At 40.9% G+C, this 17,932-nt stretch overlaps 1 protein-coding gene across 2 annotated transcripts in view; it reads right to left on the bottom strand.

Moving 5' to 3' along the window:
- The window catches only part of FRAS1 (Fraser extracellular matrix complex subunit 1), a 460,089-nt gene continuing 442,157 nt past the window's right edge, over positions 1-17,932 (bottom strand). For both annotated transcript variants that reach the window (XM_017540037.2, XM_037742541.1), the window contains exons 71-74: positions 9,494-9,660; positions 6,968-7,173; positions 4,791-4,937; positions 1-3,738 (exon numbers count right to left, since the gene is read on the bottom strand). In XM_017540037.2, coding sequence (XP_017395526.1) covers positions 3,145-3,738; positions 4,791-4,937; positions 6,968-7,173; positions 9,494-9,660 — 1,114 coding nt within the window. In that variant the 3' untranslated portion in view covers positions 1-3,144. The remainder of the gene's footprint in view (positions 3,739-4,790; positions 4,938-6,967; positions 7,174-9,493; positions 9,661-17,932) is intronic.

The raw sequence follows: 17,932 nt of genomic DNA, 5'->3' as shown, positions 1-17,932 counted from the left end.
AAAACAACCAGACTGTCATTTCTTAATACAAATTTATATAGTGGCATATGCTATTGGAGAAATCAGAAATTCATAACACACAAATTCATAACACACAAATTCATATTGGAAATACAAAAATCATTTGAGAGTCAAGAAATCAGGTTGACAGCACCACAAATGTTTTACTCAGTCTGAGCAGGTGTGTAGTATCCAAGAATAACAAATTATCTGTAGGAAACTGAGACTGAATATCGTAAGACTGTGCAAACACATTTCAACACTATATCCCCCCACAACAATAGAATCTGCAGGAGTCCTCTAGGAGGCCTGGGGTACAATAAAAGGGCAGCAAGGCAGAAAAAATGGTGCAGATCATTCTTTCTTTTAACATTCACAACCAGCATATAATAGCAAGTAGCAACCACTGAGAGTTGTTTGTTCCTTCTCACTTGAAGGCAAGATATAAAAGGTTAGTAAAACATACACAAGCATTAGTGAGCAAATCAGAGAAATTGAAAGCAGAGCTTTGACTGAAATGTAATCCACATTAGTTATCAAATTATCTGATTCCTATAATGAAGTATGAAACAAACCAAGTGAATAATTCTACATCAAAGGGGTATATCTCATTTCCACATCTCTTAACACTATTTAACAAGTGTGCATCCACTAGAGAAGTACTGGCATTCAATAATGTACATGTAGTGGGGTAAGGGGCAGAAAGAATGGGAGGCAAAAATACTGCAAGGGCCTTCCTTTCACACAGTTTCCTATTTTACTCTTGCCCTTGTCATTTCAAACCTTGTCCGTGGAGGTTGCTGGGAGCACTCTGGGGTTCAGTCTTTAATCCTTCCTACTCTAGCTTCATTCTGCCACCTCTGCACTCTTCCCATGCAATGTCCTATTCAGCAGTAATGGAAGGGGTGTGCAAGAAGAACATCTGGGCAAATGGAAAGGTGCTGCTTTAATGTGTAAGCATTCTGGCACTTGGAGCAATTACACAGTTACAAATAATGGGCCAAATGGAAATTTCTTCTGCAAATTAGCATTCACTCTCTAGGTTGTTCTGGAGATTCTGTGCCTGGCTGATCAGCCATGAGATACCAATTCTGGGTGTCCGTGAGGCTGAAACAGGAGTTCTTTCCTGAATTGCCTAAGTTCGTCTTAAGTAGCACCTGACCTGTCAGGAATTTCAGACTCTGGGCTCACTCCAATTCATTCTTTCCTGAAAACTTGACACTCATCTCAGAATGCTAAATCAGACTTTCCTCTAAATCTCCTATTCTGGATGCCAGTTCATAGTCTTACCTCCTGCTGATACATTATTAAGAATGTTTCGTTCATGCTTCCCTTAGGACCACCGCCAGAATCATGCCTTTGTAAAATGGTGTTTCTTTGCTTCAAGTAAAAGACTATCTTATAATCCAATTAGAGAAGATAATTGTTTTCTTCTCTCCTCCCTTGTGATATTGCCACCATACTCTCTCACTTTCCCTTCCTAAATTTATTTCCCTATCACTCACCCATGACACCATTCATTCATTCAACAACATTTCTGGAGAGCTTGTTACATGCAAGGCAGTGCTGAAGAATGAAAGGCGCGGCTCACAAAGGTCTACTTTCAAGGAGCTTGGAGTCTCACAGAGCTGCCTAGAACCTTTCACAGTTCATTCTTTCTAGCTTTTAGTTCCAAAGTGTTACTGGTTTGGAATGTTCTCAAAGAGCTTGAGTTATTCTCATATAAATATTACACAATGTGAAGGGTGTGTTATTTGCTTGGTGAGTATGGTGTGCCATGCATCAGAAGAGGATATGTCTTTTACTCTTGAATAATGAAGCTGTGCCTCCAATTCAAAACAGCATGGCACACATGCTCATGTTTCTGCCAATAAGTCAGAAACAAAGAAGAAACAAAAGCAAGCCGTGTGTACCCTACACAAAAGAGTTAAGCTGATACTTGAACACTAAATTATTTTACAGCCATGTGTTTATGGCCTTGTCATGTGCTGATATGGCAAAAATAATTGCCTGAGCTACCAGAAAAGAACCCCTCAAAGAGAAATCCCTGAAATACTGCACCAGGAACAGTGCCTCTGTCTGCTGTGTCACACACAGCAAGGAGAACCAGCCTGTACTTGTTAAGTCTGATTTCACCCCAACCTGGGCTTTCTCCTGATTTGCCATATTCAAATGAATCACTTACTTTCCCAAAGCATTAACAGAATATAAAATCCCACAGCTAGCAAAGCACACAGGATTGTCTATTCCTGGAGTAGGTGGGTTTTCTTTAAAGCATTTATGGCAATGTTGAATTAAAAGGTCATAGTGCATTGATCCTGTTTTGCAGCATCCTTGGTCAGGGTGGGATGTCTCAGTGCCCAGTAAACCAGTTGGGAACAAAGACACCTCCCTGGGGTGAAGCGCATCACTAACTTGCGCTGATATGCCTGCCAGGCCCCTCCTTAACTGGGGTTTCATCTCCCCCTTTATAGGAGGGAGTTCTCTGTGCCAGAAGTCAGCCAGGGGAGACTCCCATGGTTTTCAGAGGATTCTACAGTAGTCTTAAGCACATCGAAATCTCCAGGTGAAAATGGCTCTGGAAAAGCAAAGTACAATTAGAGGCCATGGAGCATAGGCTGTCAAATGGAAACCATAAGCAAATATATGAGTTGTGTTGATTAGCAGAATTTTTAATGGAATCTGGGTGTCAGCAGTTCATACTCTGCTGTCTGGGAACTCAGGAAAAGCCCTGTGGGAGAAAACTGGGGCTGGGAGAGGAAACCAAAGCCCCTGTACCTGCTCTTCTCTGGGGTCTGTCATGGTACACTACCCAGTCCTCTCATCACCAACTGCTAATCTAATTGTTCGACTCCTGTCCTGATACTAAAGTACCGTTTTCTAAAACCAGCGTTACAGAAGGAGCTCTGTACAGTTGCTGACGCTATTAAAGGGATCTACGGAAATAACTCTAATACTCTGGGGGTCTCAGTGGTTCTTTGTTGAATGAGGTAGCTCAGTTGTGAGTTGATGCATGTGATGTGTGCCGTCTGCCACTCAAAGCTATAGTTTTCCCTTTTTTATCTGCGAGATTATAAAAATACCAGTATTTCCCCCCATTTTATAAAAATGATTTTAGAAAAAAATACACGTAGGTCTCCTCCGTTAAACTTCTGTTCCATCTTGTAAATTGTTGTGAACTCTGACTTCCAGATTCAGTCTTTTTACTTTAGCACCTTTGAACGTGTAAGCTGCCTCAGGCTCGCTCAGGATGTTGACGTTCCGCACAGTGCAGTACTGTCTATTCACGTTCTTCTCTACCCGGTCCGGGTGCCTCGTGGGCACTTCTACCTTGGTATTCAGAGGATATTCCTCCAAAATGTCCTCTGCGGGCTTCTTCTTCCTCTGTTTCTGGCATTTCCTGTTGATGAAACAAGCCACCAAAAACATCAGAAGTAGAAGCATGATCGCAGCCAGGGCACTGCCAATGGATGCCCCAGTCTGTGACAGAGACGCAGCTACCGCCGGCTCTTGCATCTCCAGATTCAGGGACTTCATATTGGTGCCATTTTTGACTTGGTCTCCTTCATTATCATAGATCAGGGAATCATCCAGGGTCAGCCGGCCACTGGGGTCCACCAGGTCCCTTCGATTGCGTCTGAATGGAGCTGTGAGAGAGCGCTGCACACGGGGCCCTGAGAAGGTGTCAGGGCCAATGATGTAGATCACCTGGAGATACCACTGATGTCCTGCCTCTACCTGCAGGGAGACAAAGCAAACATGTTGTTATTGCCCACAGACCACCTCTGAAGAGAGGAAATGGAGAGATAAAGGCCATGGTTGATGTCTACTAATACATAGAGAATTGAACCAAATATAGTTTCTATTTTATTTCCAAATTAAGATGATCTTGAGTCAGCTATTCACATTCTTTATTTGTTTCCCTATGTGTACATGGAATAGCCTAAGAAATTACCTTTTGTGGTCTCTTTAGCTAAGTGAATGCTTATGATTTGTCTGTCTTTATTGATAGCAGTGAAATAATATCATTAAAAACCACATTTATTTACAGTGACCATCAACTGTGTATTATGTCAATTTACTATTTATTGGTGAACTTCAGCAAAAATTGAGTCATTCAACAAAATATTCACTAAACATATACTCTGTGCATAATGCATAGATACCTGACAAACATTTTCTGAACACTTTCTGGATCAGGCTATATCATCAAGTATTTTATCTCCCCCACATCTTCCTTCATTAAAACACTTCATGGTTTTGAAATAACTTCTAAAGCATGATAATGGTTCTGAAGGGTCATAGATCGCTATTTGGAAATGGAAAAGAAGTGAAATTTGATCTTGAAAGCTCATGTTCATTGCTGAAACTTAAGGTATTTTTGTTTACCAAATAGTAGTAATTCTTGCCCTTCTAAATTGCTGTAGAGTATTATGATTTTGTGAAATGTTTTCCATATGTCCATGAAAATCAGCTGGTCTAGCGTTGAACCAAAAGTGGATGCCGTATAAAAGAACTTAGGAAAAACTGGAGTATCATATGCAGCCATGATGTGCACAATGACAAATGACTATATGCAAATTAAAGAACTGTGTCATTGTTTTTGTCTACTGGGGATACATGTGAAAATTTTGGGTGGATGATAAGCTTAACAACAATAAGAAAAGATCTGCCAGCAAGAATGGTGGAATGATGAAGAATCCAGAGATTTTGCAGTCCTCCTTTTTTTTCCCCCCGCAAGCTTTAAAGTAGACTCGGTCTTAAGCATCTGTTCTTCTCACCAAACTCACCTTATAGAGTGCATCTACTTTTAGAGTAAATCCATCCACACCTGGCATGCTACTGACCACATGGAAATCGGGTAACTCAGAGGCAAAGTGAGCCTCAAAAGGCACATCATGGAAGTACTTATCAGTTACCTCTGGCTGACTGCGGTCCTAGGATTTCAGAAAAAAGAAATGCGAGATTTAGAAATATGGCTCCTCTGTACTGGTAGGTGGCAGTGGCTGCGAGGGGAAAAGTACTGATCACTCCTGGCGTTAGCTTGGCTTGGACCAGTCTGTGCTGCAAAGCCCTCTCCTTAAGGTAGTGGCTGCCTGCTATGGTTTGGCTGTGTCCCCACCAAATGTCATCTTGAATTATAGTTCCCATCATTCCCATGTGTCATGAAAGAGACCTGGTAGGAAGTAATTGATTCATGGGGGTGGTTACCTCCATTCTGTTCTTGTGACAGGGTGTGAGTTCTCATGAAATCTCATGGTTTTTAAGAGGCTTTTCCCCCTTTGCTTGGCACTTCTCCTTGCTGCCGCTATGTGAAGGAGGTCATATTTGCTTCCCCTTCTTCTATGATTGTAAATTTCCTGAGGCCTCCCTAGCCATGCTGAACTGTGAGTCAATTAAACCTCTTTCCTTTATAAATTACCCAGTTTCAGTTTGTTAGCAGCATGAAAACAGACTAATACACTTCCTCTGGGAACCCACTGTCCTTCCCAAAAAGGAAATGTGGTGACTTTTGTGATCTCAAAATGCAAAAAGTGAGATATTCCAGCCCAATAATTCTCAAGCTATTTGGTCTCAAGACCCTTTACACACTTAAAAGTCAGGAACCCCAGAGAGTTTGTGTTGATGTGACTTATATCTATCGACATTTATTGTGTTAAAAATTAAACCTGAAAAAATTCTAAGAGTGCTTACTTATTAATTCATTTTAAACTGACAATAAGGAACTCATTACATGTTAACCTAAGTAAGAGATTTTTTAGTGAAAATACCTAAATTCATCCATTCACCCCAAAAAAGAGAGCTGGTGGCATTTTACATTTTTATAATCTTAGGAAAAGAACTAGATTCTCATAACTGCTTCTGAATTCAATCAGTTGTGATATGCTGTTTTGGCTAAAGTGTATGAAGAAAATCTGGCCTCTAAAGCTATGTAGTTAATAGCTTTTTCTTTTTTCTTTTTTTTTTTTTTGAGATAGAGTTTCGCTCTTGTTACCCAGGCTGGAGTGCAATGGCGCGATCTTAGCTCACCGCAACCTCCGCCTCCTGGGTTCAGGCAATTCTCCTGCCCCAGCCTCCTGAGTCGCTGGGATTACAGGCACGCGCCACCATGCCCAGCTAATTTTTTGTATTTTTAGTAGAGACGGGGTTTCACCATGTTGACCAGGATGGTCTCGATCTCTTGACCTCGTGATCCACCTGCCTCGCTTTTTCAAATAATTATGCCTTTTGTTTGACACAGGGTCTCGGACTATCGCCAGGCCTGGAGTAAAGTGGTGCTCTCTTGACTCATTGCAGCCTTGACCTCCCAGGCTCAAGTGATTTTCTCACCTCAGCCTCCTAAGTAGCTGTGACTACAAGTGCATGCCACCAAGCCCAGCTAGTTCTCAAATCTTTTTTTGTAGATAGAGGTCTCCCTATGTTTCTCAGGCTGGTCTCAAACTCCTAAGCTTAAATGATCCTCCCACCTTGGCCTCCCAAAGTGTTGGGATTACAGGCATGAGTCATCATGCCCTGCCTCTTTTTTGATACTAAATCAAAACCTGGTGAGTGGTTATTTTTTAAATAGTTGTTACAATGTAAAATCTGAAATTTTATTGATAAACTTTTCATACCCTCTAAACTCATGAGGGAATAAGTATGAAAAAAAAGAGTCATCATCATATTATTATGAAAGTAATTCTGACTCTGTAGACTCCCTGAAAGAGTATGGGGACACTCCAGGTCTCTGAACCATACTTTGAGAAATATTGGCCTAGAGTTTCCTCTTCCTGGGATAGAAGTTGTCTTGTTACCCAACATAACCACTGCATATGTACTAGTATGTAGCCGATCTGAGAGAAACAACACAAACACAGAGAGGACGCCAACAAGAGTGGATCTCTATCTACTTTAGGCAGAAGTCATAGCTAAGGAAATCTGTCCAAGTGTCTGCTCTTTAACACAATAGTGAGAACACTCAGCATACCAACAGCAGGAATCTGTGTTTTAGGTGTCTGTTAGGCTGAATGCATCCGTACTGCGGCCCTTCATTGTAGATCGTCCCCGTGGGATCAAAGAAAGGCACATAGCCATCCTTGCCCGTGCAAAGATAGACTTTCTCCAGCTGGAGTTTGTAAGCAGAGTTAAGGTTTTGTTCTGGGTTCCAAAGCACTCGGCCATAAAGAATTTGACCTGAAAAGGTTGAAAGGCATTAATTAGGTCAGACTTTAAGATGAAAGAGAAACAAATGTCAATGGTTGAAAGGGTTTAAACATGCTCCTTTAGAGTAAAAAGCAACTTTCTATGGAGAGCTCTATGGTTCCATGTGCCCCTAAAATACTTATTAATTTATTGCTTCTTTTTTTCAATAAGCATTAATTAAGCATTTAAGGGAAGCAAAGTAATCTGTTATGCACAGGGGATACAAAGGTGTATGAGATGCAGCTGAAAGGACGGAAATAAATGCACAGTGATTGATTAAAATAGCTCACATTTATCAAACTCATAATAATTGCCAGATACTGTACCAGGTCCTTCTCATGTAATAACTCATGTAGTGCTCACAATTTTGCATTTGAGAAACTTGAGGTACTGAGTGGGGCTAAGTGATTTGCTGAAGGTCACAAAGCAAGCAAATGGTGAGGGTGGGATTCCAAGTGAGGGTGCTATGCTACTCTCAAACCAAACCACCACAATACTCTATTAATCACCCAAATGCTATATTGTTACATACCACAATAGCGGAAGGTATGTCGTGTTAAGAGAGCATGAAGCCAACTATAGAAATCTGACTGGGGAATGGTATGGAAGGATTTCAAGAGAGACAATATTTGAGCAGTATCCTGAAACACAAGTAGGCATTTGTCAGACAGTGCGTTTGGGGTGGGAGTGAGAGGCAGAAGAGAACATTCTGGGGGAAAAAAAAAAAGTCCATGTACAAAATACTGAATGGTTCAAGGGTTTAAGTCCTGGTGTAGGCACTGTTTCCTACGTGTCTGCTATGACACCAAGCTCTTTACATGCAACCATCTTACTTAACCCTCCCAAGAGCCCAAAAGATAGCTTCAATTATTATTCCCACTTTAAGTAACTTATTCAAGCTTCCACAGCAATGATGTAGTGGGAGGAGGATTTTGGAATTAGTACAAATCCAGCTAATTCCAAATGCTCATCCCAAACATTTACTATGTGGTGCTAAGTAAGTCGGTGTGACAAGAGCGGAGGGTGTGTAGCGGCTCTGGCAGGAGAGGCTCCTGGGCAAATAAACAGTGCTGAGGAGGCTGGACTTGAATATATAAGTAATAAGAAACACTGGAGGGTTTTAACCAGAAAGGTAATAACACACTTGGACCTTAGAAACATGGAGAATGGGTCACGGACAGAGACTTGAGTCCCAGAGAACTGCTAGGGGATATTTTAATCCTTTAGTGAGGGATAGGCACTTAAAATATAGCTGTAAAGCAAGAGGATGAACTCAAGAAACATCTAGGAATCAGATTCCACTCATCTTAATGATAGATGGGATGTAGGACATGATGGGGAAGTTGAAAGTAACCCTGAGATTTTTGGTTAGGGCACGTAGAGGATGGTGATGCAGTCAGTAGGGTAGCAGGCATGGAGAGAAGCATGCTTGGAAGGAGACAAGTCCAGTCCTAGGCATCTCCAGGTGTCTGAAAGTCATGCTGCTTGGGGAGCTTTGGTAGTTTCATCTCTGCATGTGGTAACATAGAAATGAAGCCTGGAGAGATCCAAGATGATGTCAAATCCTATAGAATGGCCACAGAGCAGTAGGAGTATAAGAAGTTCAGAGTAAAGCGATGACCCAAGCCACGGGAATGACCAGAGGCAGCACTCAGAGCCAGAATAGAATGAGCTAAGCATGGAACCTGGGGACACTGACACAGAAGGGGCAGAGGCTGGAGACCAGGGACAGGAGAGTGAGAGTGAGAAGGAGTCATCTGACAGGCCAGATGGTGTTGATTGAGGCTGATTCAAAGAAAACCAAACAGGAAAACAGTGGCAGAATACATCGATTTGGTGTCACTGACAAGAGAAAGACAGGATAGAATCCAGCCTGCAGCAGACAGATGGAGAAGTGACCATGAAGTGAGCCATTTCCAATAGAGAAAGCAGGATGGAGAACACACATGCTTGGCATCCCTTTGAGACTGGTAGGCAACGGGGTTGGAGAACTGAGAAAGCAATTGACCCAGAGTTAGACAATGTGCTAAAATCTGGTCAGAAACCCCAGTCCTCTTACTACTCATACCAGTGCTTTTCCATGGCATCACACTGCCAATCATTATACTGCCAAGTGTGTGATTTGATTTTTAAACAGCACGAAATGGACCTGTTCCTTGATTCAATCCTCGCTGTCCTGGAACCAACCCTGAGGGCTCTTTACTGGAAAACTGACTGAGAGCTTATGAGCAGAGATGTTGGTCCAGCAACTTAACAAAAGCTTCTCATATCCAGGCAGAGCCTCCTTCTGCAGGTGGAGGAAGCAACCTACCTTTTGAAAAGGCTCCTTTGTAATCCATTTCTGCCAGTGACATATCAGATGTGTTGGGATCCATTAGGAACACCTTCTCGTTATTGCAGAGCTGAAATTCAGTGTTGAGTGAATACACGACTGGCACGGGGCGATTGGTCTGCTGGAATGCAATGGGTATCAGGAATCTAAACGCAAGGAGAAACAAGAGCTCTCTGAGAGCAGTGTCAGCTTTGCATATGTCATTTGAGTTGCCCTCCCTTCCCTACCTTCCTCAGGATTGTACATAAAACTTCGTCGTGGGCACTATTTACTGAATAAAGGGATGTGTGAGGTAATAAAAGGACTTTAGTTGTTATTGTTTTTGAATAGAAATAATAAATTAGTCTTAAAAAATAATTAATTAGTCTTTAGACTGTTTGGTATCCTTTGCTTTATTTTTTGGCCCTTTCACTCTGGGGGCTCCCAAAGTTGCTCTTTGATTTCTGAAGTGCTCTCTGCTTTGGAGCCCAGCTGTATTTCTTCCCAGAGCTGCATGCTCAGAGGCTTTAACTGTTCGACCTATCAAAACTTTATTGCATGTCCCACTTTCAGGATGTTGCTAGGCGATACTCTCTTGCCTTGCTCTGCGTGCCTTCCTCCCAGCCTTCTTCCTGAGTCAAGGGCTCCCCAAGGCTCAGTTCTGGGACCCCCATTGTTCTCCCTCAATAATTTCACCTGAGATGATCTCAGCCGCGTCATTGAGTGCATTTGCCATCTCAAAGGTAGTAATGCCAAATTTAACTCTCTAATCCCGATTTTTCCTCTAAGCTCCAGAAACACATATCTGGCTGCTGAATGGATCTTTATATGGCTATCAGATAACCCAATCTTGATATGCTCTTCTCTTGCAAACTTGCTCTTCCTTCTAGTGTAAGCATCTCAGTGAAAGGCAACAAAAGAGGTGCCAGGCCCTTAACTGGTCTCTCTGGAGTCACTATTATTTCCCTCTAGGCTATTCTCCGTGCTGCAGCGGATAAGCCAGTGTCATTTTCAAAAACTCAAATTTGCTTAAGATCCTTCAGTGGTTTCCGAAATCCTCTGGAGGCAAGAGCAATATTTTTGCTATGACCTATAAAGCTCTGGCCTTTGCCTATTTCTTCAGCCTTATCTCCTGCTTCTCTTCCTCTTCCCTCCCTTTCTGGGATCTAGCCAGACTGGCCTTCTTTTGATCTCCTGACCAATTCTCTACTTCATGATCTCTAGTGCCTCAGGACTCATTTATTCAGCAAATATTCACTGAGCATATATTAAACATTAGACATCATTCTAGTAATAGGAGTTCATTTGTGGACAAAACAGAAAAACATGATCTTGGGGAAATTACCCTCTAAGAGGAGATAGAAAGAAAAATAAATAAAAAATAATATAGCATGCTAAAAGGTAACAGGTGATAAGGAGGAAAATTAGGCAGAGAAAGGGTAATGCTAGAAGGAGGTTCAGCTGAAAATTCTAAATAATGTGGACACGGGTGTAAACTGGTGCAGCCACTATGGAAAACAGTATGGACCATCCTCAAAAAATTAAAACTAGAGCTATTACATGACCCAGCAATCCCTATTCCTTGTATATACCCAAAGAAGGTGAAATGAGCATCTTGTAGAGATACCTGCACTCCTATGTTCATTGTAACATTATCCGCAATAGTTAAGATGTGGAAACAACCAGTGTCCATCAATGGATTAATCGACGAAGAAAATGTGATGTATATACACACAATGAAATATTCAGTCTTAAAAAATAAAGGGATCCTACCATTTGTGACCACATGGATGAACCTGGAGGACATTATAGTATATGAAATAAGCCAGACCAGAAAAATACTGCACAATTTTACTTGTATATGGAATCAAAAAAAAGTTGGGTTTGGGCAGGTGCAAAAAAACCTCCAAAAGCCAGATACATAGAAACAAAGAGAACAGTGGTTACCAGGGGTGAGGAGGAGGGGAATGTGGGGAAATGTAAGTCAAAAGGTGCAAAGTTGCAATAATACTGTGTACTGAAAATTTCCTAAGAGAGTAGATTTCAGGTGCTCTTATCATACACACATGTGCATGAAGGTAACTGGGTGAGGAGATGGATACGTTAATTTGTTTGTCTGTAGTAATCATTTCACTATGTATGAAATATAATGTTTTTCACCTTAAATATACACTATTAGGAGAGAGAAAGGAAGAAACTTAGTCATGGGAGGCCTCATTGAGAGGAACACATTCATGCAAAGGCTTGAAGCAGGCACTGGAATAAGGCATGTGGCTACGTGGAGAGGAGGCCCTCAGGAAGAGGAAATGGCAGGGCAAAAGTTTTGGGGTAAGAGTGTGTACAATACATTAGAGGAATGGCCAGTTGGCCAGGGTGGCTGGAGTACAGTGAGGGAGGTAAGATCAGAGAGGTGACTTGGGACCAGATCCCATTAAACCTTACCTGTACGGTCAGGACTTTGGGTTTTATTAAAACCGTGGAGTGTTTTGAGAAAGTGAGTGGGGTTTGCTGTGCTAAGAAGAGACTGCAGGGTGGCTGTCGGGGACTTTGTTAAGAGGCTATTTCAATAATTTAGATAAGTGATGATTATTGTTCTGACCAGGGCTATTGCCAGGAGGGCAGCTAAAATAATTGAATTTCAAATACATTTTAAAGGGGCAGCCTAAAAGCATTGCTGACTGTGCCAGAATAGGAGAAGTCTCAAGGATATAGTTAAGATTTGGGTATAAGCACCTAGAACAGAGAGGTTGACAATTTTTTTTCTGTAAACAGCCAGATGGTAAATATTTTAGATTGTGTGGGCCACGTGGGGTACATGCATAGATACATGCTGGTAGGTCTGATGCACAGATGTAGGTATGATGCTAGGAGCTTGTATGAGTTCTCTTCTGATTTCTTCTGCTTCCTCACTCCAACAGGACAAAAAGGTCACCAGTTGAAGGTGACAATAGGGGAGAAGCAGCAAGTTTGTAGGAAGGAATAAAATAGGTGAGAGAAAAAAAAGGCTTTAGATAAAATTAACACCTCCTCATGCTAAAAACTCTCAGTAAACTAGGTATTGATGGAACGTATCTCAAAATACTAAGAGCTATTTGTGACAAACCTATAGCCAATATCATACCGAATAGGCAAAACTGAAAGCACTCCATTTGAAAACTGGCACGAGACAAGGATGTCCTCTCTCAGCGCTCCTATTCAACACAGTATTGGAAGTTCTGGCCAGGGCAATCAGGCAAGAGAAAGAAATAAAGTCCATTCAAATATGAAGAGAAGAGGCCAAATTGTCTCTGTTTGCAGATGACATGATTATATATTTAGAAAACCCGACCATCTCAGCCCAAAATCTCCTTGAGCCGATAAGCAACTTCAGCAAAGTCTCAGGATACAAAATCAATGTGCAAAAGTCACAAGCATTCCTATACACTAATAATAGACAAACAGAGCCAAATCATGAGTGAACTCCCATTCACAATTGCTACAAACAGAATACAATATATAGGAATACAACTTACAAGGGATGTGAAGGACCTCTTCAAAATGAACTAAAAACTACTGCTCAAGGAAACAAGAGAGGACACAAACAAATGGAAAAACATTCCATGCTTATGGACAGGAAGAATCAATATCATGAAAATGGCCATACTGCCCAAAGTAATTTATAGATTCAATGCTATCTTCACCAAGCTACCATTGACTTTCTCCACAGAATTAGAAAAAACTACTGTAGATTTTATCTGGAACCAAAAAAGAGCCTGTATAGCCAAGACAATTCTAAGCAAAAGGAACAAAGCTGGAGGCATCACACTACCTGACTTCAAACTATACTACAAGGCTACAGAAACAAAAACAGCATGATACTGGTACCAAAACAGATATATAGACCAATGGAACAGAACAGAGGCCTCAGAAATTATGCCACACATCTACAACCATCTGCTCTTTGATAAACCTGGCAAAAACAAACAATGGGGAAAGGAGTCCCTGTTTAATCAACGGTGTTGGGAAAACTGGCTAGCTGTATGCAGAAAACTGAAACTGGACCCCTTCCTTACACCTTAAACGAAAATTAACTCAAGGAGGATTAAAGACTTAAACGTAAGACCTAAAACCATAAAAACCCTAGAAGAAAACCTACGCAATATAATTCAGGACATAGGCATGGGCAAAGACTTCATGACTAAAACACCAAAAGCAGTGGCAACAAAAACCAAAACTGATAAATGGGATCTAATTAAACTTAAGAGCTTCTGCACAGCAAAAGAAACTATTATCAGAGTAAACAGGCAACCTATAGAAAGGAAGAAAATTTTTGCAATCTATCCATCTAACAAAGGGCTAATATCCAAAATCTATAAGGAACTTAAACAAATTTACAAGAAAAAAAACCTCATCAAAAAGTAGGCAAAGGATATAAATACACACTTCTCGAAAGAAGGCATTTATGCGGCCAACAAACATGAAAAAAAGCTTATCATCACTAGTCATTAGAAAAGTGCAAATCAAAACCAAAATGAGATACCATCTCACGCCAGTTAGAATGGCAATCATTAAAAAGTCAGGAAACAACAGATGCTGGAGAGAATGTGGAGAAATAGGAACACTTTTACACTGTTGGTGGGAGTGTAAATTAGTTCAACCATTGTGGAAGACAGTGTGGGAATTCCTCAAGGATCTAGAACCATAAATACTATTTGGCCCAGCAATCCCATTACTGGGTATATACCTAAAGGATTATAAATCATTCTACTATAAAGACACATGCACATGTATGTTTATTGGAGCACTATTCACAACAGCAGACTTGGAGCCAATCCAAGTGGCCATCAATGATAGACTGGATAAAGAAAATGTGGCACATATACACCATGGAATACTGTGCAGGCATAAAAACAGGATGAGTTCATGTCCTTTGCAGGGACATGGATGAAGCTGGAAACATCATTCTCAGCAAACTAACACAGGAACAGAAAACATAAAAAATGTTCTCATTCATAAGTGGGAGTTGAACAATGATAACACATGGACACAGGGAGGGGAACATCACACACTGGGACCTGTTGGCAAGTGGATGGCTAGGGGAGGGATAGCATTAGGAGAAATATCTAATATAGATGATGGGTCAACGGGTGCACCACTATGGCACATGTATACCTATGTAACAAACCTGCACATCCTGCACATGTATCCCAGCACTTAAAGCATAATAAAGTTTTGTTTTGTTTTTTTGTTTTTAAATCATAAAAAAATAGGTGAGAGGAATGAGAATAGATGAGGGAACCATTGCATTGTACATTGCTTGAAAGCCCTAAGGACCAATTTGAGATGAGTGATAATGAATTCTATAGCTTTCTGGCCTTGGCATTCCTGCACATTCTGCCAGAACACCCTCTCCTTTTTTTTTTTCTCTTCTCCTTTGCCTAGTTAATGCTTACTTATCTCTTAGGTTTCAACTCAATCACCACTTTCTCTAGAAAACTTTCCTTCTTTCTCTTACCTCCTAGGATAGTTAGGCCCCTTATCATCTCTTCCTATTACACTTTGTGCTTTTCTCTCACAGTGCTTATCATGGTCTGAAATTTTATTTAAATATGTGACTGACTGATTGAAGGCGCTTTACCCACTAAAGGTTCTATAGTCCATCTCATCATTGTGTACCCAGTGCTAGCCAAGTTCCTGACACATATATATGTTAAAGAATAGCGAATGAATGACCTTTCAATTATTTACCTTTCCAGCAGAGTCCATCTGCCCATTCCCTGCTTTCTGTTGAAGGTACCCCAGTGGTAGATTTGAGAGAGTTGGACTGACAGGAAGAACTTGGAGCCCTCACAACCCTGCTTCAATGGCTCTGAGATAACCACTGGCTGCATCACATGCTTATTTACCTGACTCAGGGAAACAGATTTTTCTTGTTGATACTGATATTACTAGAATTCACCATAGCTCTAGGCACATGAGAAAATATTCAGTATTGGTTAAAGAAATAAATAATGAATCTGAGATTATTTTTTATAAGGTTAAAATATGTGACAGACCTCTCCAAAATAGTCACAATATGAGACATAATTCTTTTGTATTAAGTCTGAATTTCCTGTGTCAGTCTTGATTTTGTGTGTGTGTTGTAGTTCTGTTGGATCCATATGGAGTCATATACAGGATCTAAAGCAAGGTTAGGCCCACGGGGAAAGTCACCCTGGGAATAATGGGGCACCTGCAAGTAATAATCTCCCTGATGTAAGGCAAGGACCCCCACCTCTGAAGCCTCAGTATCCTCAGCCACGTTCTTCCTCTGCCACCTCCCACATTTCTGCCACACAAGGCCTGAGGACAGTGTTGGTGTCTTCCTTGATCCTTTTTGCCAGTTTCAAACCATCGATTATCTCTCCCCTTTAGAAATCCAGAACTGGCTGGGCGCAGTGGCTCACACCTGTAATCCCAACACTTTGGTAGACCAAAGTGGGCGGATCACCAGAGGTCAGGAGTTTGAGACCAACCTGACCAACATTTTTGTACTAACAATACAAAAATGAGCTGGGAATGGTGGCATATGCCTGTAATCCCAGCTACTTGGGAGGTTGAGGCAGGAGAATCACTTGGACACAGGAGGTTGTAAGTGAGCTGAGATCGCGCCATTGCACTCCGGCCTGGGCTACAAGAGCAAAACTCTGTCTCTCTCTCTCTCACACACACACAAATACAGAACTTACCCTGGAGAAACTCTTCTTACATTTGTGTACCAAGAAATATATAAGTAAGAATTTTCTTTGTAATAGAGAGAATCTGAAATTAATAAGCCAAAGGGAGTATTCGAATACATTGTGGAATTTTCCTACAATGAATACATTAATGCAGTAAGCAACAAGCTACAGATACATGAATCAATACAAATAAATCAACAAATGATTCACTGAGTTTAAAAAAAAAGTAGCAGAGAAAATTCATGTTGTATGAAACTTATATACAGTAGTTCCCCCCTCATCCATGAGTTAGCTTTCCTCAGATTCAGTTACCCGAGGTCTACCATGGTCCATAAATATTAAACAAAAAAAATTCCAGAAATAAACAATTTGTAAGTTTTAAATCATGCGCCATTTTGACTAGCATGATGAAATCTTGTGCTTTTCTTCTCCATCCTGCCTAGAACATAAATCATCCCTTCATCTAGCATCTCCACATTGTATACGCTACCCACCTGTTAGTCATTTAGTAGCTGTCTTGGTTAGCAGATTGGAAAAACATTGTACATATAGGGTTGAAACCTCACTTACAGCAAATGCATGGCTTTTCATTTCACAGAGAGCATAGATTCAATCAGATATCCACTTTGTCATCCTTACCCTCCCTCTCTTCTAATTCTCCTTTCACCTACTTCCATTGATTTACTGCCTGCCTCTTCAGTAGATGAACTCTCTGTGCTTGTAGTTATGGCCAGCCCTTCCCTCATGCCCTGGATCTACTCCCCTGCCCTACTCAAGGACCTGGCTCTGCAAGTTTTCTCTCTATCCCCAATATCATCAAATTTCCCCTCTATTATATTATTCCCACCAGCATACAAGCATCATGAAATAAAGCAAATAAGACCTGCTTTTTATTTGACTCCTCATCTGTTTCTAGTTACTGTCCCTTTTCTCTGGCATTCTCTATAGCAACTCCTCAAGCACTGTTTATCCCTGCCATCTCTACTTTCTCTCCTCTCTCTCAAACTCACCCCAATCAGGCTTCTCTCCCCTTTAGTCCACCAAACCTGCCCTTGGCTGAGTTCACCAATGACCTCAGTATTGCCAAATCCAATAGCCAATTCTCAGTCTTTTATTTAAAAGCCACATTTCAAATAGTCTTCTCTTAATGTTAATGTCAGATTCTGTCTTGGGCATTTTATCTCAGAAATGTTTCCTATATACTTTGCTCAGCTCCTAGAAAGGTAACCTTAGATTATAAACTGCCTGAGAGCACAGATTATTTTTAATCCTGCTCTAATGTGGTGTTATCATCTCAATGCCTTGGCCAGAGCAAAGCACATGAGAAGAGCTGAATAAATATGAATGAATGAAATGAACGAATGAATGAATATACAGCACAACACAGTCTCAGGTCTGAGGTGGATATGGGCTGATGTATGCTTGATTCTCATTATTCACAGTTGTTATGCTCTATAAAGTCTCCACAAACAATGAATTAGTGAATATTGAGCCATTGCTACTAGAATAAATATAGGATTGGGTTCCTATGAGCCTCTGGTCAAAACATTTATATCAACCAGTCAATATGTAACGAGGTTTTATGTCTGCTTTGTGTAAAGATCTCTTAGTTAATATATATTGTTGATTCATCTACATTGAACTCATGGTTATCATAAGGCACATTACAGCCTTCTCATGCTTAGAAACACTAGAAAGCACTTTGGCAATATGCTTGGGAGCCGTTCTAAATGGATAAATC

This window comes from Cebus imitator, unplaced genomic scaffold (genome assembly GCF_001604975.1).
Source record: "Cebus imitator isolate Cc_AM_T3 unplaced genomic scaffold, Cebus_imitator-1.0 Scaffold123, whole genome shotgun sequence".
Lineage (NCBI taxonomy): Eukaryota > Metazoa > Chordata > Mammalia > Primates > Cebidae > Cebus > Cebus imitator.
This window is presented reverse-complemented; position numbering and strand designations above follow the sequence as displayed.